General features: G+C 41.7%; 1 protein-coding gene across 1 annotated transcript; it reads left to right on the forward strand.

Annotated features, from left to right (window-relative positions):
- The first annotated feature begins 3537 nt into the window (after positions 1-3537).
- vwc2 (von Willebrand factor C domain containing 2) lies at positions 3538-27620 on the forward strand. The gene is made up of 4 exons (XM_076743234.1): positions 3538-3819; positions 11774-12503; positions 13949-14078; positions 26691-27620. The coding sequence occupies exons 2-4, from the start codon at positions 11853-11855 to the stop codon at positions 26840-26842; spliced, it is 933 nt and encodes a 310-aa protein (XP_076599349.1). The 5' UTR covers positions 3538-3819; positions 11774-11852; the 3' UTR covers positions 26843-27620.

Here is a 27620-nt window from a genome sequence, read left to right on the forward strand (position 1 = left end):
TGTAGAAAATATTTAACATTTTCTTGACTTTAAACATCTACTCTGAGGATTTATGCATTGTTTACTCTTAGGTGCCTTTGAGCTTTAATTGTATACAAATTAGGACAACAAATTTGCACTCAGCTGGAATTACAGTTAATAAATCGGACAGCATTCAAGCTTTGTTCAGCGTGGCATGTCTCAAAAACCTCCTTGGTGCTGAAAAAGCTGTTTTTGTATAAACAAAATATTTTTTAAAATGTGTTTGTTACACCATCTTTACATATAGTGGATAAGGAATTTGAGCACCTGTAGTTTTATAAAGTGATATTTGTCTACTTTTCACATTGTATTAATGGAAATCCTTGACATATAAGTGAACTTATATATAAGGCTATATTCCTCCTGTATTTTTGAAAAAGAAACCCCCAAAACAAAAACAAGACCAGACACCCACAAGTCTGACTCATAGCTAACAGATACTTTTCTCCATCTTCTGAATTTTTTCTCCAAAGAAGAACTACCCCTCCACAGTCTGCACATGTAAAACATTAACCAGCAGTGATACTGAAATATACAAAACAGCAGAGAGCAGTAACAGCGGCCATTAGCTGTTTGCAACACACAGCCATTAGAGAGCTTTTGGCAGGTGTACAAAGACAACTCTGCACAAAGTAGTCCACAGTATTATGGATGTATTTTGTTGATGGCAGAGGCCACAAAGCTCCTGCCCAAACAAACTTTTCCACCTGCACTCTCCTGAAAAACAGATGCAAACTTGGACTAACCTCACACTAAATATTCAACACATGTTGTGGCAAAATTCTCACGGGTCCAGAAAAAAGAACAACTTAACCTCCAGTTGTCCGCTCAAGCATACTGCTAATAGGCAGGAAGGGTACAGTGTAGTCAGCCCTTGTTGCTCTGTGTCCCGCTGTGCCCCTCTTTGCCCCTGCCCCTGAATATAACTCCCCCTCCCACTCCTTTTTTTAGTGTAAAAACCAGGAGGTGGGCACTTCTGTTCCGCCTGATCCGTGAAGTACGGGTAGCGAGCCACGTGGGCCATTTCCACAGCAGGGCTCGAAACGCTGAAGTGGAGATAATCAATACTTAATGGGGGCAGAAATGTAATGACAGTGAAGGATGGCATTTGAACCTCAGGGAAGGTGTAGCAGCAGAGAACAGTGCTGCATGTATGCTGATGTGTGCCCAGGGCAGTTATGGGTTCACAGCCAGCTTCTAATGCTAAATTAATGATTTCCTTTTTCAACCCGACACAGGCGGGAGTGAGGGGCCCATTTTCGGAGCTTGCTGCCATCATGCAGTGTTGAAAAAGCAATTTAAGGTAAATAAGTAAATAAATATTTTTGTTTAGGTGCAAAAACCACTTGAAAGTTGGTGGCAAATTGGGAGGCAGTGCTGTCACTCAATCCCTGATGAAAAATCACTGCAGTACTCTAAAAATATTCCTCTAGGGACAGACCACCATGTATGAGGTGCCTAATTGTATTTCTTCTTTTATCTGCGGTGTTCATTCAGAAGTTTTCCACTGTATTTCTATAGGCCAGCACTGTTATCATAAACCACAGTACTTTATGACACTTTCTCTGCTACATAAATTAAATAGAAGCTTATAGTCTGCTGTGACACTTATATGATATTCTTCAAATGTATTTATGTGATAGTAGTGATTGTTATCTTGTTGTGGGTTATGGCTTCTCCGACAGTACTACTATGGTCGTCTGAAAGGAGTTTATCATGTTTTTGTAATGTAATGAGTAGTTTTGGAGACCTGGAGACCTTAGATTGTGTTTTTTCTTTATCTATTTCATTCCTCTAATACTCTTATTGTATCTACAGGCTTAGATAGCTTTCAAGTTCTTAATCAGTTGTGCTGCTTTTTGAGGAATTTGGCAGGTTTAAGCAATTAATATTCTACCAGTGGTGAAAGAAGTAAACGCAGCAATAACAGATAAAACATAGCCAACTCCATTACAAGTAAAAGCATTCAAAGTTGTGGGATGAGTCATTCTGGAGGAAGACTGCTGATTTTCACTTATGTCTCCTCACTGTCCACTAGCTGTCCATTCTCTGTGTGCACTGAAAAAAATCTGCTTTTGTGCACAGCTCAGGCTCTGTAAGTGAGAAACAGAGAGGGGCTCGCACTGAGCCACGAAGCACTGTTCCAGCCAATCAGCAACAGGTGGCGTTTGTGCCCCTGCACAGGACAAGAGGAGGGGGAGGGGAGTCAGAGCGATGGCGATATCAACAGTCTTTCTCCAGAATGACTCACCCCACCTTTAAGTAACACAATTTACCTAATGTGTAAAAGTACATATGCAGGCAAACTGGTTTTAATGTGCATCATAATGATGTTTTCTTCTTACTGATGCATTCACTTCTAGATGTTGTGGCTGGCTGAGGTGAGGCTCAGGCTAATGCTACTTTATGAGGGTTCAATCTATTGTATAACAATACAGTTTATTTGCTCAAGTTTTTATCTCTATAGCTCAACAAGTAGTGGATGGATCACCCTGACATTCATAGTCTCCAGAGGATGAATTCTAATGATTTAGCGGATCCCCTGACTTTCCATCTAGTGCTGTCATCAGGCACTTATCAGGGTTTGGTTAATGACTAAATATGTACAAAACTCACAGCATTTACATCAGCCTCAGCTGTACTTTGTGTTTCGTGCAAATTAAGAAATGTTAGCATGTTAACAGGCTAAACTAAGATAGTGAACATGGGAAATATTGCCTGCTAAACACTAGTATTAGCATGTTAGCATGGTGTTAGTTTGTAGCTCAAAGCACTGCTGTGGTTCAGTAAATTATATTAATCTGCAAAGTGACTGCTGTAGTGAAGTAAAAAGAACATTATTCCTCTCTTACGTGTACAGGAGTAGAAATATATAAAGAAGCATAAGATTGAAATGAGTAGCCGACCTCAGGAAGTACATGAGTATATGCACATAATACTTGATAAACTTATTTCAGTATTTGATGTTTCAGTATATTTAGATATAACGACTATATGCATTAAAATAATGACCAGATAAAAGTCTTGAGCATTAATGTAGGATTGTTATTTTTTTCCTCTCTCTCTCTCTCTCTCTCTCTTGGTTAAAGGCTGGTGGGTTGTGTGGGGGGCCTCTGTGTTCCTAAAAATCCTTGCTTTGTCCCGACATGATTCTTGATTTGCACTGGTATTACCTTAACTGTCTGCATTTTTGATTGCATAATGTTTTAGTCGTTTCCCATTCCGCAACAAATTACCCGGTGACCAAACTGTGTCACGGAAACGACATTCTAATTCGAGATAATTAAGTGAAGTCGTTAATCCCAGCAGCGTGTGAACCTTATGAACCGACCTGTGAACGTCTCATTAATTGACAGCCTGTTGTTCTCCAGTCATTTTAAACTGCTCCATCTAGTGGCCGCTTGACTGAACGTGACGTCTGAACGCGTCTGTCCCCCCACCCCGCCACCCCCCCCCCGTTTATTAAATTATTTATTTATTCTTTTTTTTTTTTGTCACCGTGAGAAATAAAGTGCCAGTGTGGAGCAGGGACATCAGAAGCTGCGCGGCAGTGGCAGCGGCGGATCGCCGGAGACGGAGTGCTTTCACTCACTGTGGCGATTAAAGTTGAGCGCGACACGCTGATGACCTGCGAGCATCCTCCGGGGAAACTGTGCATTTGACTGGCTTAACGAGCGTCAGTTTCCATCTCCTCACTCCTGATCATTTGTTGCTGTCGTGGCTCCACTGTCCAGCAGTCCGAAGGCTGTCTTTCATCCCAGCGCACTGACGGAAGCGGACAGACTCCGAGGATCACAGGTGAATTATATCAATGCTGCTGTGTCGGGCTGCAGCTTTTGCTTTTATTTATGCATGTTAGGCTCCTTTGCTCGAAACCTCTCATCAACTTAGTTTACTGGGAATCAACTGTTTTTTTTTTGTTACAATTGGTGTTTGTGAGCGTTTCATGGAGATTTGACTCTCTCAGGGTTACAGCAAAGCCACCATGCCTGCTTGAAAATTAAACTGCATAAATCACCAAAGCCTTTATGCAAATGAGCTCGATGGGGAACTCTAATGCAGATTGTTCAAACCTGCGCAAAAGGCTGGTGCACCTGTAGAGGCTACATAGGCGTCAGTGCAAGTGAACTGTGCTGGCATTTTGATGTAAATAGGACTGAAGCTGTTGTAAGAAGCATCAGAGAGATTTCAGTGGCTGCACAAAGACTGCCTGCCTACACACTTCAGGATGCAACATCCAGCCTCACAACAGTGGAGTAGGCATCCGAAACACATAACACAGTGCACTCATTATTTAATTGATTCATAGTTTTCAGCAAAGTCGGTGCTTGGATGATGCCAGCGTCTGGAAAATCTGTGCTGTTCTGAACATATACGCTCGTTTTTTTGGTGATAGTTGTTTTCAGTTCTGATCACTGGATTGAGATTTATACACATTTTTTTTTTTTTTTTTGGATTGAACTGTCACTTCATCTCTGGGTGTGATACAGAAGAAAGTCAGAAAGGCTGCTTGCCATCGTCATCGTCATCATCATCATCTCTTCTTGTTCCCTCGGAGTAACATAAAGAAATCAGGCTGATTTACACTCTTCTCCTGAATACATTTCCTGCTACAGACTTTTCCTGGCAGGCTTTGTGTATGAGCAAAGTCTCACCTTGTTCTACCGCACATAACCTTAAGATTATATGACAGTTTTGCAAGGGCCGTTGGTTTTGCGTTGCATGTTTAGGGAAACTTTCTTTTGATTTGGGTCACTCACTAGATTTACAGTCAGAGGATAAAATTCAATTAGGCAGCCCTGCAGCAATCTTTACTCACTGGCAGATGGCTTAATACTCTTGGATCCTGCCTTAGTGTCCCTTATTGCTCTAATTGGATTTCATCATTTCACACTGTTTATCTGTATAAAAACGAGTTTTAAAATGTGGCATCATTAATTCAATACTTTCTCAGCCCTGTCAGATCCAAGCCCACTAGCCACCACTGTCTAAACATTTCACATCTCGTCCCCCATGATCTGCTTTGTCATAAACTGAAGTAGACCTCAAAGTAAATTGTTACATTCCCCGTGTGCCATCAGTGGCATGTTGGGATGTTGGAACTGTGTAAGTAGGAGAATCTGTAATGTGCAATAAATGAAGTGCACACAGCGGCGAGGGCATATTGTCTGTCTGAGTTAATTCTAGCCCTGAGGAGATGGTTTTCCTCTCAATGACATCCAGTTTGATTTTACAGAGGGACATCGCGGGAGTTTTATTCTCCAAGACAATATGAATGTGATGTTTGCCCGTTTTGGAGGCTCATTGTCAGACTTGTGTGGTGTGCGATGCCGGCGCTAAACACAAATCAAAACAAGAAGGACGCTGTGAGCCTCACCGCTCATCACTCTCTCTGGTGCTGCCTTTTTCTGTCACCATGAACTTTTTCATCCACATCAGATGTGCAAATATTCGTTTGAATGCTGCTCACATGTATTAAGGCCAGAGAGTAATTAGAAATAAACAAACCGACAAAAACATCTTAGCTTGTGTGTGGAAAATTCCTGGAGATGAGAGCACTGCCTCAGTACATTTGGCCCTATTTATAGCATTATGGTGTGAGTGAAACTGCTATCAACCTCCCTGGAAGAATCCTTTCTGAGTGACATCAAAGAAGAAAGCAAGAGGCAGGCCAACCTTAACACAACTTAACTGCCTCGCTTTGTGTTATTGAAGCCTTGCCAATTCAATCTATATGAATAATAGCATCTTATTAGTCAAGGTGCAGCTAAAATTTCCCTCCAAGCTCAGGTTGTTGTGTCGAGACTTATTCGCTCTGCTGGGTAATGAAAACGACAATAATTTATGAGTCATAAATCAATGCGATGGTGAGCACCGTTGAACCGTGAACTAACAGCCAGGTTGAATTCCTGCTTGATTAATCATTGCTGCTGCACCTCAGTGGTCAAACGGCCACGTTCAATAGCCTGAGATGTAAAGAGAACTTTGGCCTTTGACAGGGGGATTTATATTTACAGATAATAGACAGACGATAATGACAGAAGCCGCTCTTGCTGGTTAATACTGAGTTCATTGTCTGTAGTGCAGGAAGCCACTGCAACATTTAAATGTCGGTGGAAAGTGGAAATATTGTCAGTCCTCAAAAGTAATAGCACATGGCATGGCAGCGTTTAAGTTTGCAATGTTAATAGGTGAGCAGAATAACAAAAGGAAACTGTATTATTGTGAAATTAACCATTTATATCAGATAATTAGAATTTTCTGCTGCAGTGCAATTCCAAGGCAGCATCTACTGCATGTGTGATAATTGCTATTTACTGTGCGCAGAAAACCAAGCTGTAGATTTTTGCAACTAGAGAACTGGAATATTGTAGGAAATATATTTGTCGTGTTCGGCGAAGTCAGGTCTAATTGGTATGAGGGTCTGGTCACTGAGGGTCTTTGACAGCTGATTACGTCCGTGGAAGTGGATTTTGTGCCAGTGTTCAGTATCTCTACATTTGACCTCGTTTACACAAAACATCATCAAATTATTTTGCATTTCCCCCTGAAATATGAATCCTCATTGAAGCTCAGAATGATAAGTTTGGGGTGGGGTGGGGGGGTGGGGGGGGTGGTGGTGGTGGTGGGGGGGGGGTTGTTGCTTTTGAAGGCAGTAAAAATACACAGTGGTAAAAAATAACCCTGAAATTGAATCGCAGCTTTTACATGCGGCTCATGTAGCTTCAGACAGGGAGAGTGGCCTACATTAGATCTGAAATGACAACATTGCGTGACAAAGATCTGATTTTTTTTAACCCGTATTAACCCGTATGTCTTGCTGACATTGGCTTTACTTCCTTGTTGTTGGGGTGTAAAAATATTAACTGCTTTCTTCCTTTTAAGTATTTCTGTAGAATATTTGTAGAAAGGCAATGAAGTGGTAACACAAACTGGCCTTGAAAGTGACAATGCAAGGAAATGACCATGAAGCTTTGTTACTGCACCAAAAAAGGAAATGTTGTATCTATTAAATGGGCTAAACATAAACAAATGTAAATGCTGTGTGTTGAAATGAATGTTATCCCACATAGTGACATTACTCGTGTTGGGGTCTGTTAGACCTCAATTGAAAAACCCTCTAAAGCCGTGTTTTACTGCTGGAGACCCCCAAAACAAATAATGTGACATTTTCTGCGCTGGACTTCTGGGAAATGTTTAGTTCAAATTCACGTTTCTAAGTAATTCTCATTGAATTTGGATTAAAAAAAATCCTGCTAAAGCCCTGGAGAAGGCAAACAGAAGGGACTATGTAATGTACACGCTGTAGCAAGTGCACGTGTCATCCTCACACTGCAGCATGTACTGTTTTTCTCGCTTTCCTTACTGATACTGAGTTCTCATGATGCAATATTGTACTTGATAGAAATAAGCTTTCTCCGCTGTTGACTTTCCAGCTGAGGTTTTCCCGCTGTTCGACATGTCAGGTCTGAGGTTTGAACTGACAACTTTTACATCACATCCCGGTGCTGCCCGACCGTAGCTGGCTGGCTCACCGGTGGAGGATTAGCGGCTCAGTTCATTTAAACTCTTGTACCATTTGATCATTAAGCTTTGATGATATGCGCAGAGATGTTTTAGTAATATGTATATTTAAGGCCTATATTTGACTCCAGGGGTGTGTAGTTCGTTTGCCAGCTTACGCACACACATCGCTTCTCACAGCTTCTGATTGCATTGTTATTTATTAATCAAATTCAATTAACGAAACAACATTAGATTACAACTGAGCACAACAGCAAAGCCAAGTGGAGGTTTTGGTTTTATGAGCTGTCCTCATGCATGTTTAACCACTGAAGGCTTTCTGCCTGCCTCCCAAAACAGTTTTTCTGCAACCCCTTGCAGTCCAATACAAACTGCATGTTGTCGCATTTTAAAATCTGTAAGAATTTGTTCTTCTATGTATTTCATTTTAGTTATTATAATTGTTATTTCTTTGGCTGGATTTGAATGCTGTTTTAGCACTTAATCACTTGCTAATTGCTTGGACCACTTCAGTGTTTGGAACCAGGCAGAGTCCTGTCAGTTGCCGAACAGATGTGGAAACAGGGAAACCACATGACCACTTAGCTGCGAGCGGTTAAAAAAGACGGCTGTTCTTTAAGGCAAAAATATACGGCCAATTTTGCAGCATTAGTGTTTGTTTTCCAGAGATAATTATTTGGAGCTGACAAGTGTAAATTGTAGAGTTGTTTTTCCACTTATAGAGCAGGTTTTTTTTTTTTTTTTTGCTCTGAAGTGGGTGTTCCAATGTGTCAGAAGTGTGAATGAACTCAGTGATGCTGGCTTATATAAACCCCGGTGTGCTGCTGATTGATGCCTGCAACCAGTAGTTACTGAGCACGGGCCGTTTCAGGTCACACATGTGATGAGTTTATGAGTCTGACTGCGACATCACTTTGACTTTCTAGCAGTGTTGCTAAAAACAGAGCGCTGCTACATCAGATTCTGATCCTAATGAGACTTTACAGAACTATGGAGGCAGTGTATCATGTATCATGTACTCATTACACTCAATTTAATACTTAAAATTTCTAAGAGTAATAGTCCCCAAGCTTCTACCCTATGCCGCAGAGATGTGTAGACATTGTATTGTCTCTTTATATCAGCTCATCCTGTAATTGTTTTTTCTTTCCAGCCAGAATATCTTTGCAAGTACTGTATTCAAGCTAGAGCAGTGAAGCAAAAAACGAAATTCTCTGCAGGGCTGTAGGCCAAAGATAAATCCACGACCTTTCACCAAATGGCTTATATGCAACACTATAAATATAAGAAAGTCTCCCATCGCTTGAGCCTATGGAGTTTTTAAGAAAAAGTGTCCACAAAGACGTCTTGAATATGTTTAACAGCAGGAATCGTGGTAAAAAAGACATATTTATGTTTCAAGCTCGCCTGTGTAATTGCATGACATTTGGCACACATTATGCTGCGTGTGGCTAAGAATTAATGACATTCACAGAAGATGAGACCTGGATTGCAAGATGGCATTACGATCTAATTAATCTAGCACACAATTTAATCTGTTGATCCTCAGAAAGACATTGTTTTTGTGGCATAAAAAAGGTAAATATTGAAGGACATCATTCTATATTAGTATTTTTCTCAAGAAATGCCATGAAAAGACCAAAGCTAACAATGCACAAGTCTGTCTCACAGAACAGTTTGATTTCCCTGTGCTGTGTGTTACACCTGAGCCCATTCATTCAGGCTGAAGACACAAATGCTAAAAAAAAAATTCTCACAAACAGAATAGTTTTTATTTTCAAGAAAGCTCTGTATCTTCGAAAAGCAGCAGGACATGGTGGGTTTAAGTAAACGTTACTCAAATTGGAATAAGAAGATTTGTTGGCTGCAACAGATGAATATACCTTTGGTGCTAAGGTCAGTATTTACAGCAGAAGATGTGTGTATGTGTGTATCACAGCCAACACCGCTGTAACTGGCTCGTTAAAAACGCCTCGTGCTGCATTGCCTCGTCTGGATAGGAACAGAATATGTGCCTGTCAGTGCTACAGCCGGATCAGTTAAGTGGTTCAGTAAAACCTGGCACACAATAAAAGACTAAGTTATTTTAGCTAGCTAACGGCTACCTAGAGCAACATTTCATTTTGCATGTCCTCATTAGCTCTATAAAATGCATTTCAATTAGTCACAATGCAAATATGTTCACACAGGGGACATTTTGATAGGAATTTTCTTCATTTGTGCAAAGCCATCGACTGTTCCATCAGCGAGAGAGGGGGACCATTAGACTACGACTGAATATAGCATATGGCAAGTGGAGTACACTTGCCATATGCACCGGACTGCCACATTGCTTGTGTGCATCACAGTGAGGGAACAGCCAGTACGGCGGCTCATTGATGTGTTTTTAATCGCTTTTTGAACAGCAGAGCTCTGCGGCTCAGATGAATAAGCTGAATTAAGCTTTGGATACACCTATACACAAGTTGTTAGCGGGATCAATTTGCAGCTGCTTATGGTCTTTTCATTGGGATTTGTCTATAATGAGAATAATCTATCGCCAGCCTTATCGCATAAGATACTGTGGTGCTGTGGCTAGTTTGTGCCCAGTCGTCAACCAGCCTGAGGGCCACCCAGTGCTCAGTCCTGACGGAGAGCGCAGCAGCAGCAGTAACAGTGTGACAGCGAGTAACAGCTGTTAAGGTGGAGAGGTGAGGCTGAGAAAAGCCAAATGAGGTCCTTTTACTAATGAGGCTTGTGCTCGTCTCTCTCTCTCTCTCTCTCTCCCCCCCCCCCCCCCCCCTCTCAGCTGCAGCAGCATTATCGGTATGCACCTCATTCTGCTTCCTCTCCGTTCCACAGCAGCTCCAAGGATTCTGCCTCAAACATAGCAATTCAGCTAAAACACCCCTCAAATACAACTGGCGTGCCAGCAGTCAATTCCAGCCTTTTTCCCTCTGAATGGCTCAGAATTCATGAATATCAAAATGCATGACTTAAAACATATGGGGTCTCTGGCTTCATAGTTGCAGTCGGATAGAATTAATGTGGCTGGTTGTCCCCGCATTATCTCTGCTCTTTCTTTTTATGTGTTACCACATACCTAAACGGATTTGCTTATGGGTTATTTAATGCTTAGTTTCTCTTCCCCTCCTGTTTAGAGCTCCTTATCGCTCTGCTGGAAATTAGCTGTGTTCATTGAGGATGGCAAATTAATCAATATGGCGAACTGTCCTTAAACAAACACAGGCAGGACCTTGCAATTAATTGTCGAGTGAGTCAATAAGTAGCAGTCTCACCTTCCTTTAATATAATGCTATAAATGTCAACATGACTGCAGCCTGTTAAACGGAGCTCAGTGGTGACATCGAACATTTGGTGAGGAAATGAATGGAAGTAGGCCACCGAACGCAGCAAAGCATCATAGCAGGCATTTGAATTTCAAGACGCCGCAGTAAATCAAGTTAAGCAAGAGACAAAAACAAAAACATTGACTATAGCTTTTCAAAAATGTGCAGCCTCTGCAACGTCGGCAGTGGATCCTGGGATTTCACTCGACTTCAGCTGTTGTGTATTGACTCCTCGCAGTTTTGAAAACTGTTGGGAAAGTGATGTGCTTTTACTTTTGATTAAAACAAAACTGTGAGATATTTAGTGGGCTTCTGAGAGGAGAGACACTCTCTTCAATCAGATAGTGTTGATGCCCATACAGCTTTTTGCAGAAGCTGTGGCAGAGCTTTATTTTGAAATGGATATGGCTACCTCTGTCAGCTATAGTAAATTCATCTTTCCAGGCTGGAATTATGTTCTATTTTCAAATCAATTTCTCCCTTTGTACAGTTGACTGTGATTCATTTAAAAAAAGCAGGCATTGATCCTGATTCTTTGTTCCGTACAAGGATCAGGAGCTTAAGAGTGTTACATTCAGGTCCTTCTTTGGCTGTTTTCCTCTTACCCTGTCACTGCTGGGACCGATTGATGCAGGAGGTGTTACAATATGAAGCGCTATCGATTTCCTAACACAGCCCCATGAATACTCCCTGTCCTGATGATCCAATTCACTGATCCTACAGGCTTGCGTCACCCTCAGCAGGATGTTGGACATGATGGAGCGGTGCTCTGAAGTGGGCTGGATTTCTTGCTCTGTGCTACAGTCTTTGCTTCTTTCTTTCTTGTACTGTTCCCACACCTGGAATAAAAAGTGACAAAATGCTGAGCACATGACCCCAGTTTAATTTTCTCTTTGCAGATGGACTGGCTCACACCTGAGATGTGAAGTGTGTTATGTGAGCCAAGGTGTTTTCCCACCTCACTGGTGGTGGGGAGAGATGCTGCACTCCGTTGCCATGACAGCAGAAGTTCTCTTTGTTCTCGGGGTCCTGATGAGCGGCACTCAGTGCAATCCTATAGCGACCTTACCAGTGAGCCGAGAACGTCTGGAAAGGGTGTTGACCCAAGCCAGGGAGGACAAAAACCAGGACAAGCAGGCCCCAGAGGAACCGCTAGGATACGGCGCTCAGCAGCGGCAGCAGGAAATCAATGCCTTTGGCCCCAACAGGACTGCCGTGAGTCGTGCCAAACTGAACCTCAACTCCCAGACACGAGGATCTAAGGGCGGGAAGCCCCAGGAGCTGTGGAGCGAGCAGGACAGCCTGAATCAAATAGACGAGGGCCCCACCAGTGACGTCACCCTGTCCCTGGACGCCATCGACGAGTACGCCTACCCGGACTACAGGGGGAAAGGCTGCATGGATGAGAGCGGCTTCGTGTTCGCCATCGGCGAGCAGTTCACCCCAGGCCCTTCGACGTGCCCTTGCCTCTGCACAGACGAGGGCCCTCTGTGCACCAAGCCAGAATGTCCCAAGGTTCACCCCCGCTGCATTAAAGTAGACACTAGCCAATGCTGCCCGCAGTGCAAGGAGAAAAAGAACTACTGCGAGTTTCGGGGCAAGATCTATGCCTCTCTAGAAGAATTTAAGGTGAGCCCATTAACTGCATTCACTCAATTTTGACACACTCAAACACAGAAGTGCTGACAGAACACTCCTTGCTGTTCAATGGAGTTCATCAGAGGCACTACCCAGAAACTTGTTACCTTGCCTTGCAGCATGCAAGAGAGCAGGCAGGCAGATTTATAATGGCAAAGGTCAGCACTTGTCTTTTTTCTCACACAACGCCTAAATATTACCAAAGGCTGAATTTAGCAGTGCAGCTTCAGCAGTGTTTCCTTATTCAGTTTGTTGATACACATGATAGGGGTATAGTTAATGTTACAACCGTGCAGAGCACGCTGCTGTGTGGAGGTGTTTGTGGACACAGGAGACACAGAGATGCGCCGGCAAGACTTTTTATGTTTTGTCCTCTGACTCTTCTCTGAAAGGCTCAGGATTGCACCACAATCTTGGTGTCTTATAAGACGCTACACTTTCCAGCTCCTAATGCTTCTTTCTTTATGTTGGCAAGTGTCTCAGCAGGAGGTTAAGGCTAATACGGGATTTTCTTCCTCTGAGTGTAGCTCACGGACAGACAGCTCTATGTCAAGTCTGTGCTGAGGGAAATCTACAGAAAGCTTTACTCTCACCGGCGGCATACGTCAGCCTTTGTGCTGTGCGGTGGTGTGGAGGGGGGTGCTTTGAAACTAAGCAACAGGCAGGTTTTTATGCTTGATTGCTAAGTTCTGAGGCATTGTGCTAAGTGCTGCCTCACTCCATTTTTCACAGTGGAGTACCATGCGGGGGCACAAGCCTCTGCAATCTACAGCAATGCTGGTAGAATTAACCTTTGCTCTCTTGTTAAGACTAAAGGTGTTTGGCTTTATACAAGCGGCTGCTAAATGAAGCCTTTCACAGGGAATGTAGGAGGTGGCTGTATTTCAAACCGTATACTATCAGGCCCAGCCTTTGTTCCACATTTGTTCTATTTTGAGACATACAGTAACGCTCGGATAAGTCATTCTGAGGTTTCTGTTCACGCACCAGGAAAATTGGAAGCATCTTTCCTTTGTTTCCCCATTCCTATTGATTTTCACATATCCCCTGATTGGATACTGACGTTCAATTCTTGACTCAGCTCTCCTTAAAATGAGCCTTTCAATAGCAATGAAGTTGAGAAGGATGAGACTTCCCTCTAGATGTAGTTTTGTGACATTGAATGCACACTGTCTTAAACAAACCAGACAGGCAGGAGTATTGTGTGTGTGTGTGTGTGTGTGTGTGTGTGGTGTGTGTGTGTGTGTGTTTGAGACAGAGATAGCTGCAGAGAGACAGGGCAGTGGAAAAAGAGAGGCAGACATTGAGACAAAGAGCCAGAGACAAAGATAGCAAGAAATTAATTAAGAGCAAACTCTTTGTTGTCTGTGTGTCTGCATGTCTGCGTGTGAACTGTTTATAGGGGTGTTAATTACTATTACTTCTCCGCTACCCAGGTGTCTCCATGTGAGAAGTGTCGATGTGAGCCAAGTGGAGAGGTGTTGTGCTCTGTGGCAGCCTGCCCTCAGACAGAGTGCGTGGACCCGGAGTACGAGCCGGATCAGTGCTGTCCCATCTGCAAAAGTGGTGAGTGGAGACGATTTCCTTCAGCAGCACTGTGGTGAACACTTCACTCCACTACAACCAGTCTACAAGTGCCGGCTGCTGGGTAGCTCCGCTAGGGCAGACCAGTGTCAAATATTTCTGCTCAAGGGCACCTCAACAGAAGTAGGCCTGTCACAGTTATTACAGAATCATATAAAAGCAGCTGGATGAAACTAACAGATTAACAGAAAGTACTACATGTCATTTTCCACCGCTTGAGGTTTGACCGGCGTCATCTCAGTGCGCCCTCTTCTTCTGCTGTGGTTTAATGACTCTTGAGTGTAGAATTAGCATCACCAGCTGTTTTTCTCGTGGAGTTTAACTTCTAATATTTTCATAATGGTCGTGGATGGAAATGCACATGACTTTGCATTTTCTTTTGCAGATTTTCTGCAAATTTGGTTAAAATTTGTGTTTCATGAGGATGCCTAATCTTAGAAATGCCCTTTAATCAGCTGTCTGAGCCAAATAAACTTTAGAAAGCCTGAAAGACAAACAGAAATCTATATATATACTCCAATGTTCAATGCCAATGCCTCTTCTTCATTGGGTGTCTGTGTATTAAACTATTATCAGGCTTGTACTATAATAGTTGCAGAAAATAAAATCAGAAAAAGCAATTACATCATTAATTGCAACTGTTTATTTATTATTTCTCAACTAAAATTTCATGATGGTAACAGCCCTGAACAGTCACGCTGTTATGAGGTGGAGTTACAAGGGCAAGGTAGCACAACACTTATTTTGCTGACACAAAGCACACAGCATGCTGCACTGCAGTGTTTGCAGTCTCTTGCCTTATCAGATTGCATATTTGAAGTAACGAGAGCTGTTTCAATGAAATCCCACCAAAAATTGGGTTAATGAACTGCATGACGTGGCCTGTTTTTCTTTGCTTATGTCATTTTCACTCTTAATTTCATATAATTACTCACTTAATCTGTTGGGGGCTGAAGCGTATGCTAGGAATCCGTCCCCGATGACTGGTACGGCGACTTGGGGTCCGCTTGCATTTTTCGCTGCCAGGGGTTATGAGTTTGTGATCTTGTTGGTTTGAGAGCTTTGGCCCGTCTGAGAAGAAGGAATTCTGCGGCTCAGAGTCGATTATCTGAAGTTGTTTCGGATGATTCCAGACAGCATGTCCTAGATTATGTCCCCTTGTTTTCTTGGTGTGACTCTAATGCAACATGGCAATGTCAGCAACATTGCTTCCTTCAGCAAAAAGAATGATGACTTGCGATATGTATCTCTGACTTGGAATCTTAAAGTGGCGCAGGCTGTCTGCTATAAACCAGAGCAAGCAATCTGCATGGAGAAAAAATCCCTGTGATAGAGACAAGATACACAGTACATAGCACATAAAAATGCTTCGTCTGTATGAGCAACGTGCTAGACTGCAGTGCTAGTTTTGAGTAAAACTGCAAGCAAGATATTTTGGTTTTAATGCTCTTTGTTGAAACTGTTCCAGTTACAAATAACGAATCGTGGGCAAGGGAAATTACAAAACATCTGTGTTGCACAGAGATTTATCCTCAAAGAGACGTGCAAAAATATATCAAGAAGTTGTTTAACTGGGTGAAATAGACTAAATGTCGGCAAAACGCCATAATCAACATATGACTACCATCTGCTTAGTTCATTATAATTGCGCATGGAATCTCACATGAGGGTCATTCTTGACTCGTAACGCATTGTAAACATAAGCATTTGCATGTAATGAATGTTTGTTACCAGTTATCAATCAGCTTGTCCCACTCAAATTAAAAGCCTGTCTCACAACCCCCAGAGACAACACATTGCTAGTCATGGAGCATTACTCACTTTATTAATATTTGCCTGTTGTAATCTTGGGAAATACATGTCAGTCCCCCCCCACCCCCCCATTTTTTTTTCTTTCTTTTATTTTTTGCTGCTCACCTACTTTTTATGTATGCACATATTGATCATGCTGAGAGTGCTTCGTGCAGAATTTGGGCAGTGCTCCATATTCTCCCCTGTGAAATGCCCGGTGGATTTTCTAGGTTGCATTCACAGGCAGTCCAGGAGACAGATGTACATGCAGTACAGTATGTGTAGAGATGTGGCAGACTGCAGACAGCATGCATCTATATTCAAAAGTCCCACCAAATCCACAGGCTCATTCAGCCGATGAGGATTTTCAGGTTTAAGATGGCATCAGTCCCTATTAGCATAATATTACCACACATTACCATTCAATAACCAGAGCTCACTATGTCAAAGATGCCAAGTTACCAAACCACAACTAACACTGTGTCAATCTGAAATAGAAATACTTTCATTATTTTAGTCCTTTGGGTTTCTGTGGTTAAATTATAACTACACTGATTCTCCACATTGAGACCAGTTTACTCATCACGAGATGTTCTCCTCAGCCTGTGAAACACAGTTGTGTAATGTATTTCCAGGCTCTGGAGGAGCTTTCTAAACCTGCACTATAAACTGCGGGCGTGGGGTTTGAAATATGTGTGCTTTTATCATGCAGAGAGTTTTTAATACAGTAGGAGTAGCTGCTGGTTCTGCAAGTATTGTAGCCTCACTGTAAATTCATATTCCAAATTTTTCCTTTAATACTCAATGTCCCTCACCATAGAAGCACAGGAGTGTCTGGAATGATTAAACAATGCTATAGGTTATGTAGAAATGTTTCTTCTTTGTTTCTGAGAAATCATGTTTTCTCTCAGTTTGGCATGGCTAAAGGCTATAAATACTACGATACCCATGAGTCCTGGCCTGCGTTGCTGTAAAGAAAAAGCCTGACAGGCAGAGAGTGAGAATCAGAGTGTGAACAAATTCAGAAGAATGTGTCGTTTAATTTGTGGGCAAAACATGGAGCTATATTTGCTGAATTAATTCCAAATTGGTCCCAAATGCAAAAGGAAATTCATTTAAGATGCAAATTGTATCGTCAGTGTTCTCAACAGTGTGATCTTCTTTTCTTGCGGAAATGCACCTTGGGAGTTGTAGTTAATTTGTTTCTGCACATAGGTTGTGCCTTTGATGGCAAACAACCAGATATTTCTAACACAGTTGTTCCTCTTTTGTACTGATGATGTTTCATGTCCAGCCAAACCAGCCTTGGCCTTACTTTTGTGGAACCAGGACGGCCAAAATAGCTCCTCTCAGTATTGAGTTGCATTATGGGAAATGTAATGGCTGCATTGTTTTGGGAGCTTGACCTATATAGGGGCTAACGGTCAGGCTCTCTTGGCGTCTTCAGTGAGTCCCCCAAATTTCTGGAAGTGAAATTCTGAAATACCAAATCACTTGAATGCCCCTTTATTATTTTCTTTCACACATTCACCTGTATGGCATTTTGCTAAAATTAGGACTCTGTTGCTACATCGTCATGCAACCTCTGTCAGCTTGGTCCCACACTCTTTTAGAGTAATCTCTAGGAGCACAGTGGTATTTATGAAGATGCAGGAATAGCCTTTGGCAGCATTTACGCCTCATTTGTGCAGCAGTCAGGCTACAGTGTTTTTAAAGCTGCAGCAGGTGAGATTTTTATGCTAAAAATAAATATATTTTTTTAGGTTTGTGCCAATCAGTGTCAAGACTTTCTTTCTCATTGCTATGCCTCCTGCTGGTGTTTTCACATATTCAGGATAGCTGTGAATATCAGTGCTCAAACTGTTAATTAAGCAGAGTTGGGTGTCTGTGTATCAGTATGTGTTTAACAACCTCTTATTGGACAGGGAACATTTCTGGCTCTGATTTGATGAACAGGGCTGGTGGGGTTGTAACCATGTAAACATGAGGTGTAAACACTCTCCGCAATCATCAAACATCTTTGTGAGTGTTAGACTCTGCACACTGCTGGTCACCTTACACCTACTGGAGAAAATGGAGGTCTCTGTCAGGGAATAATCCCTTGAAAGCATGTTGCTTTGAAGACTCACTGTAATTGTCCCATGCTTTCATTTGCATTTGTTCTTAATTTCAGACTTGACGCCGTAAAGTATAAGTAAAAAACAACATGTTACAAAATGAACTATAGGGAATCCATTGCTAAATAATTGGAAGGTATATTTCATCAGAAGTAAATGAGACATCACTCTAAAGGACGCCACTGATCTTCCTTCAGCTCGTATCAATATCACAACGATTAGACATTGGATTTCGCTTTGTCTTTTATTCATGATGCTTCTTTGCCAGGTATTACAGACGCCGTGATTTAAATGATGAGGATCATTGATTGTCAACTTCCATCTTGCCGCTGTTGATCATGCAGCGCTCGATACGAGACAGCGCCGCAGTGTTAGCACCGTGATGAAATACTGATGATGTAAAATAAGGTTATTGGAGGTTGTCAGAGAGTTCTCCTCAGGTGGTGTTGTTTGTCTTGTCTGCAGATGTTGTTTGAAGAGTAGACAGATGTTAGGACCTCCCAGGAACTCTGACGCATCCGAAGTGTCACATCAAAGCTCAGCTCATTAATGGGAAAGAATTAGATACTCATCCAGATGTGTAATGCCACCAGAAAGGAAGAAAACTTTCACAGAGTTTAAGAGTGTGCACATAACAGTCTAAAAAGGAGAGAAAATGGAGCAAAAGAGGTAAAAGATTGAAACATCAGATCTGTAAAGAGATCAAAAGCTTACATTTGGTGTCTCATTCAACAAGTTGTTTCTGCTGTCTTCTACTCTCATTTCCCAGCTAACAGCCCTTCTTCTCTTTACCATTTTCACTATTGATATAAATCACAATGAAGTATTTCAATGTTTGATAAGTCCATCAAGTATGCACAGGCATTATCTTGGCCTTTTCAGGCATGCAAAATCAATGCTTATGGCAGAGCACCCTGTCTCAGATGTGTTATTCAGCCTGTATGCGAGGAGACACTTGGGGAAGAGCCAGGGGAGGAAGATGAAAGTGAGAGGTATCGCTAACATCCACCCCAGACAGTTGTTCATGAATATCAAAGAACAGCTGTGAATGGAGGCAGGTTCTCATCATTTTTTACTCATTATCTCACAGCACTGGAACACATTGCAATTAAATGGTTTCATACCCTGTAAAGTTTGTGACATTCACGCGCTGCCATAAAGTTTAATTAAACAATATTGATTCTCGCAAAGAAGCCCCAGTCAATACAAGTCAAAGCGGGACAACATGTTCTCTACACTCGAGTCTTATTTTCCTGTGTGAAGTGTTATTTGCGTTTTCCACAACATGTAGTTGTAAAAGACATGAAAGCGTAAGTTGTAAGTGTTTTCTCTCTTGCAGCATCTGCTTTTGAAGAATGCTTGGGAAAAAAAAAAAAAAATCAATGGAGGAGAAGCCTCTCTGCTCGGCACCTTGGCTGTGGCTCTCTCGCTCTTGTCCTTTGCTCTTGCAGGGTATCGCCTTGGCAACGCATGAGGAAACAAGTGGTGCTCTTCAAGACTCAGACATTAGGGTCAACACTAATCTGGGGGGGGATGTGATAAACAGTCTGAACCCGAGCCAGAATCACTTCAAATAGAGCAACACGAGACATGGTAGCCTGGTTGCCAAGAGGGATAGAGGCTCATTTGAATGTAGAGAGGCGTGATTCGTAGAGCGTCTTTCAAGATGTGGATGGTTTGTTTAAGGTACACATGAAAAAAAAACACACGCTCTGTTTACACGGATGTGAAATGGTGTGGTTTGTCCATTTGAAGCAGCCTGCAGCTTGTCCGGACAGCATAGACTGGTGTAACAAACAGAGCTAATCTCAATAAATGCATAACTGACTGTTAATTGCTAAACCCTGCAACCCTCAGTTACTGTTGCAAGCTTTCCATCTTATATGGCAAGATATACTTAAAAATAAAGGTGACGAATGAACCATCAAATTGGCAGTAGTTGTTGAAACGGTCGACCTTCAGTTTCACACAGAGGCTAACAAAAGCGGGCTCCTTATTTCCAGCTCATGGCTGTGAACTTTCTTGGCTGAAATGACGACCGTCGCGAGCAGAGTGTGTGAGATGAAGCTCACTCGCCTCAGATAATGTGTATGCTAAAACCTGTGTGATGGATGAAAAATCAGTCTCCAGCTGACTGAATATTTTAGCTGATTTCAGCCTCCATCAGGGTCGGGGACATTTGTCCTCTAATGTGGCTCATGAGACGGTTTGATCCTGCTCATTCATAAATACAATGGAAGCAAGAGATCTGGCCGCATGGTGCATCATGGATGCGCTGCAGCGACTTGACGGACCTTTTGCCCTTTCTATATTTGCATAAACATGACTTAAACTTCATGCCTACGAGTCCAACCAGCATAATGCACCAGGCTCATGAAACTCAAGTTAAACTGTCCAACTAGGCAGCGCTGATCAAATATGAATCAAGATTCTGTTACTGTGTTGCCTCAAATGTTTTCAGAAACACATATTGTTGAGCTGGAATAAGTTTGTGATCAGGCCGTCAGTTTTTCTTGCTTGAAAACTCACACTATACAGTACAGATGTGTCCTCGATCTGTCTGCACCTCATCTCAAATTGGGCTGCAGTTGCTTGAGCATAAACAACCCAAACCAAGAGCAAGACTGCTGCTGTTGTTATTCCACATTCAGATGTATGTGCACCTTGGCTCCCATGCAGGGGACGTCCCAGAGCTGAAGAGATATTTTTCCTTTGTAGTGTATAACCCCACTGAATAATAGAGCTAAGGACATGGCCCTTGCCTTTGGATATGACACCAGGTTACTACTCTAGCTAGTTAGTCAGTTAGTCGGACATGCTAATTCTTGCATCTTATATTAGAGCAGATAAACACATTGTTTCATTCATTGCTAGCCCTTTGTGCTTGTATTTTTGGTTTTGGATGAAGCATACAATTTTCCAAAATCTTAATATACACAGTATGGCTCGTAGTAGAGCCCTCTGTATACCACTGTAAGATGTGGAGAAATTCTGAAAGCCTGTTGTGCTTAGTTACAGCTGCTAACTTAGTTATTGCAAATTTCCCCTCTGAAGGAATAATAAAAGATTATCTTATTTTATCTTATCTTATCTTGTCTTATTTTATCTTATCTGCTGTTGTGGGGGCAGGGTTTAGTGAATAGTTAATTAGCAGTACAGTGATTGCTTCTTCTTAAAATATTGAGTTACGTCAGTATACGGCAACCATAATGACGGCCAGTAATGCAATCAGCATGAGGTTACACAATGACTGCTGGCCATGATGTAATCAAGAATAATAACTAAAGTGCACCCTGATTTCATTTTTTACATAAAAAAGGGGAAAGTAGGACATTTTGCATCATCTAATAAAGTCACAAAAGGTAAAAAAAAAAAAAAAAAAAAATAGACATATTATCCCCCCATTTTTTACCTTTTGGTTTAATTCTTTCATTCTGCAGCTATATTTTATCATCTAAAGGCCATTTTTCATTACAGGACTTCAGAATTATGATTACAATAGAGAAAGGTCACCATAATGAAGGTAATGGTTAGTCACATTGTGTCTTAACAATTAGAGTGCTGCTGAGAGACTGAGTGGTCTGCTTGTTATGTGTTATTTTCTATATTACCTTCTGAATGAAAGTTAATGCTAATGTGCCTTTCAAATACATTTTTCACATTACCGTATAGAAGGGGAACAAATCCAAGCAACCCTCTAGATTGATGTCAGACCTTTAAATATACTGTTTATGAGGTTTGTCTCCCAGTAAAGTCTGTCACCTGGACACCGCTGTGATGGCTGGCAAGGTTTTGTGCCTTGTCCCTGTGAAGGACATCGGTCATGACAGTCGAGCTACTCGTGTGCAGCTGGGTTGTTCAGCCACAAGGATTATCAGTGGGCGCAATCGCTGGAGACAACATATGCAAACAAACACTGAATATGAGGTGGCACTTCCATAAATCTCGCTGTCTGCAGCTTTAATCCGAGGCGGTCCATATTTAAAAGTCCAAATCTGTTTCATGCAGCATCTGTGAAAGAAATTATTCATATTGTTGTGAAATCATCGTCTCTCCCTGCAAAGTTCTCCCACTTCCTGCTTTTACAAAGCAAGGTCATTTTTATTCTGCATTTATAATGCAAATGTACTCAAGAAATGCATTAAGATGAGTGATTTCTGCTATTCTTCTCCTCCCATTACCTTATAATGGAGCTCTGCAAGTTTTTAGCATTTCAGAATTAAGGGGTGTGATGACTGGGATGTGTCCTCGTTTCCCTGTCCATTATCTGGCTCTGCTACAGAGCCAAAAGCCACAGGTGCTAATGGATATCTTTTTCACATGCTGCCCATGCCAACTTCTAACACGCTGTAGTGACAGTTTGGGTCCAACTGTTCATGCACATGCACAGTCCATTTGTCTCTGCCTCTTCGGGTGTCGTTGAAAAGCTCTTGTGAAGCCTGATGTGCCTATAAAAATCTCTTTCTGCTACAGAGACTGAGAGGAAGAGAAAGACAGAGAGTGATGGAGAGACAGGAATATGTTATATTAATGTAGCAATGACAAAAAGGTGGGTGTTGTATGACTGGCAGAACAATAGGGTGACAGGAATGAGTAAGCACAGTGGCGCTGAATCCATGCATTAATTAACACAAATGAGTGTCATGCGACTGTGAATGACTGTCAGACAGGTTGCGATTTAATCCCAGCTCCAGGAGGAAGTACTTTTGATTTATTTTGTAAAGTGCCTGATTATTTTTTTTGCATTTTTCTCTGCAAGGATATCCTTGACATATGCATCTTTTATTTGAGACGCTGTGTTCTAAATGCTGCTAATGATGATGAATCAGTAGCGACAGCAGCCTGGGCCACAGGATGAGTTGTTATTCAGATAGGGTGTGTGCGTGTTCATCTGAAGACTTATAAATGTGTTAGGGTTGACATTTTGACAGGCCTCCGCAAACTGTTCACGTTGATTGATGTGCCAGCACGCTCCTCCTGGGTGCTGACGCCCAATGAAATGCTGTGGCCGCAGCTGAAAGACTCCCCATTTATCAGCATCTTAATTATACAACAGAGTGGCTCAAGACCTTGTTAGTCTAAGGGAAATAGCCATTGTTATGCTATACCTGATGTTGTGGAAGCAATTCCCGCAGTGTTTGTATTTTGCCGTGCAGCTTGAGAGATAATGGATGATTTATGAGCAGTTTTTTCGAGCCACTAGTTGAAGACAGAGGTACTTTCACCAGACAAAGGCTTTCCCGTCACACCTAGCACCAAAGAAGGCAATGTTGTTAGTGATACAAGGAGGACATTTACTGTATGTTTGGTATTGTGGCCATGACAAGTGGATTTTTTTGTACACACAATGTAAGATAGATAGAAGGGAGCACCAGAATAAGGTGGCAGTTCATTTTTTTTTTCACGTCTCTGGGCCATTTACAGTGCTCAGTTCTTAACAAATAGTACCTTCAACATCAAAATTTCCATTAGTGAGATCCAATTTCCTGCAAAATAATAAAAAAGAACAGTCCCTTGGGGTGCACTTCAGAACTGTATTAAAGCACTGCATAACAGTGCTTAATTTGGTTTTTATGCACAATTCCCGCTCTTTGCATTCCAACCTTGGAGTTGCATATGGAGGGAGCCCGCCTACAGCAAGATTTATGCTTTACTTGTGGTGTAAGGAGTGTGAAACCAAATACCATTGAATACCTCTCATGTGCACATGTGCACATCTAAATCTGAATCAAATGTGCAACTTTTAAATAAAAATGATAAAAATAAAAACACCTGTAATAAATGTCTGAATCCCAGGACAGTGAAAGAGTTAACTGTGTGAACTGGATCCTCAAGAATTAAGTGTAATCACTGTAATCCCAGGATGCATCTCTTCCCTGAAGGGAGCTCGGTCATCCAGAATAAAAAGGCTCCTGTACATCACCTGCAAGTGGTCACTCAGTGGTCTGAAGAGCACGATAATGACAACCAATGGAAAAGCTGTTTTGAGCAGATACGAAGCCAGATGATGATTCATGACAGATTGGCGGGAAATATCGGAAAGGCAAATTCCACCCTTAAAAGGACCCCAGTGAAAACTCATAGCCTATTCATTATGTTGAATATGATCAGCAGTGGTTCATTCTGAGTGAATAGAAATGGCCACTTACACCAGCAGAAGCGTGTTCACAAATCTCCATGCCTGTGTATCCATTATTTTGTCTGTCCCTCTTATTACACTATTTCGGGAAACAGTCAATGAAAGCCCAGATGTGAGAGCCCATTTTCCACTGAGAGAAATGAAATGAAGGGCAGCGCATTTGGTCTCTTGTGCTCATTCTCCTCTTTGAATGACTGCATTCAAGTTTGCAGGGATGTCATGAAACTATCTCGAAGACACAAGACAAGATGAGCAACTACACCAAACTCCATATGGAAATGTGGTCATTGCAACAGAAGTGGAATGTAAAAGTAGTGGCGAAACAATAACTGAAGTCCTGTCCTACTTTCAAACTAGCTCCTGTCCCATTGGCCTTCATTCCACAATGTGTTCTCACATTTCTTTCATCAGTCTATGTGGAAAGCTGAAATATGTGGTTGGATAATACGGCTTATTTTCTCTTATATCTTCTGTATATAAACGCTCGTATATCTAAATGAATATCTGTACTAGCTATTAAAATTTGAGCAGCATTGACCTACTTCAGCTTGAGTCTGACACTAGAACAGAAACATCAGAACCCTGTCATCACTAATTACAAAATAACAATATAAGATGTAGACTTTCTTTTTTTTTTAAGTGGCAAGATAATCAGATTTTATTAGCAGGAGCAGTAGTGGATATGATCAAGTTAAGAATAACTCCCGCGACATATTTCAGCTTTTTGGAAACGCCAATAAAAGAAAGTAGGTGATGCACTTTTGAACCAAGAATACAAGAACGTCTCCTGAAAGGCCCTCTGTGCTCTGTGGCATGGCAGTACCCAGAAGCAAATAATCAAACTCTGGTGAAATAAAAATCCCAGGCCTTCATGGTGGTGGATGGAGCTAACTAGCTAGGGTTATTTTGTAGGTCATTCAGATAACAAGCTAACTGATGTGCAGTATGGCAGACTGCACATTTCAGGAGCAATGACACTGATCCTTTTAACATTAGCTTGTGTTCTCAGTGAGCACCCGGCAACCTTTACTCAGTCACTTACAAAACATTCCCCAATGCTAACATTAGCAACATTAAATTGCTGTTTATGCCTGATGGAGTAGCAGCAAAAGCCCTCAGTGTCACGGCTGCCAACATTTCAGTTTATTTTGAAGCGAGATTTGGTATTTGTGCAGCGGTGCGTTCTATAAGAGGACCGTCTGTCACATAATCACAATTCTGATTATCCCTGATGACTTTGTCGTGGGTGCAAACAAAGCCTATTTAACATATAACTTTTTTTTTTTTTTTTTTTTACATTTTTCCTCTTATTTGGCATTAGATTTGTTCAGGTGACGTGAGAGCATGTTGAGGTACAATTACATTCAGGATTTTGCAGAGTGATAAGAACCTAAAAACCTGCTCTGACATCATTCTGAGCAGCAAGGGAATAAATTTGTGTATATTTCTCACTTTCCTGTGGACGGTGTGAGTAACTCGCTGCTGCACGTGCTGCTGTTTCGCTGTGCTGCCTTGTCTTTCTGCTCATGCGCCGTCACTGTCGTCTTTTCACGCCGCGACCTTAGCAACTCTAAATTTGTTTCTCGCAGTGTGCCAAAATAGACGCATGATGTGAGAGCTTGTGAAAACTGTCAATTGAGCGAGTCTGCGGGTCAGACTGTGAGAGTTAGCGGCCCTGGCATTTAATTGGACGAGGGTGTGTTTTATTGTTTGAGAGAAAGAACAGATCTGATGTTTATTCTTATTTCAAAGGCACAGCCTCACTTATCTCAGCTAACTAGCTGCCTCCTAGCTGTGCGCTGACATTTGTTCATATAAGCCTATTTTTAAGCTCTATATGTTGGTTGTGGCACAGGTCACGAAGTGAAAATAATGGAAAATGTTTCCCCCAGCACTTAGTGAGTGTGAAATGAAATGTTTGAAATAACTGGGTCAACGTATTTATTCATGGGGTACAGGCAAGATTTTATTTTAACAGAACTGCAGGATTTACAGGTTATTGTATTTCATAATTCACCTGTATCCAGACTGACAAGGATGTCTGTGGATTCCTGGAATTTAAAACTGACTTGAGCAACACAAAGTAATGTGACTTTGAATTGTGTGTTCAGTCCTATAATTACATTTTTCCACATTGAACAGTGTCCTTGGTGGGTCTAGTCGCAGAAGAGTCACACAGACTGGGACGATAACAATGACACAGGGACTTAAAGAAAAAATCTCCTACACCAACATAAAAATGATATTTCTGGTCTCGGCATCTCTACACAACTCAGAATTTGAACAATAAAACTGACCTGTCATTATGTTTCTGCTCATTTAGCTTGACCAGAGCTCTTTTCCAACAGCTTATCAAATCAGTGGAGCGGAGGAAATCGCGCATTTTCAGGCCTCAGAGTCTGACCTTGATAAAGTGATATGGTGCTGACAACAAAAGAAATGCATTAAAAACATACCGTGAGGGCAATTTAAAATTCAATTTCGACACACATAGGGCTGTTTTTTTATTTCGCTCTATTTTTCCTGTTTTTCTCGTACCACTCACAGGGCCCAATTGCTACGCGGACACAGCAGTGATACCGGCCGGCCGAGAGGTGAAGATCGATGAGTGTACAATCTGCTACTGCACATACGAGGAGGGCACATGGCAAATTGAGCGTCAGGCCACCTGCAGTAAGAACGAGTGCCAGCGGAGCTAGAGACTGGCACGGTCAGAGGGGACATTGGCACACAAGACCAGCGCCAAGCCACATGTAAACGCTCGGCCTTTCACCCAGTCTACCAGACATCAGGGTCGGACAGCAGCCCTCGAGCATTTCAGCATTTATAGTCACTCCTGTATTACTGGAAAAAATAAATGCTTTTATGAAAGTTTATAATCCACACACAGAATATCTATTTATCTATGTATTGAATTATTTATGAATATATACAAATATAGGAGTCATTAATGCTGAACTAGTGAAAAAGTATTTTTTATAGCCTCTGTATTTTAATAAGCAATGTATTGGACCAGAGGTCAATAAAAAAAAACACAGAATGTATAGAACACACACAGCTGTCTTTGGAGGTGAAAGCCTCAATGTCTCAACATGTGGTGTCTTCAAATCCAGACACCAGTCCCTCTACCACCAAAGTGCAGACTAGACTATGTGCGATCCACGTGAGAGTAATGGGTAAAGATTTGCTGTGTAGGACGATCAGGTGCAGAGTTAAAACAAGTAAACGGGGAAATTCAAGAGGACTCGACTGTTTCCTGATTTCTTTTATCTTTTTTGGATGTTCAAATGTGTTTTGATTTGAAAGTGCTTTTTTGTATTTCTCTTGGTACTGTGTGTTTCATGTTTCAAATAAATGCCAATCTGCACTCTGTAAATGCTCAAATGGTACTTTTCAGCCGGAGGTCTTTATGTTTCGTCTGAAAGGATGGTGTTTTACATTAACAGACCTTCAATGAATAAATGGTTCACTTGAATC

Source organism: Chaetodon auriga, chromosome 11 (assembly GCF_051107435.1).
Source record: "Chaetodon auriga isolate fChaAug3 chromosome 11, fChaAug3.hap1, whole genome shotgun sequence".
NCBI lineage: Eukaryota > Metazoa > Chordata > Actinopteri > Chaetodontiformes > Chaetodontidae > Chaetodon > Chaetodon auriga.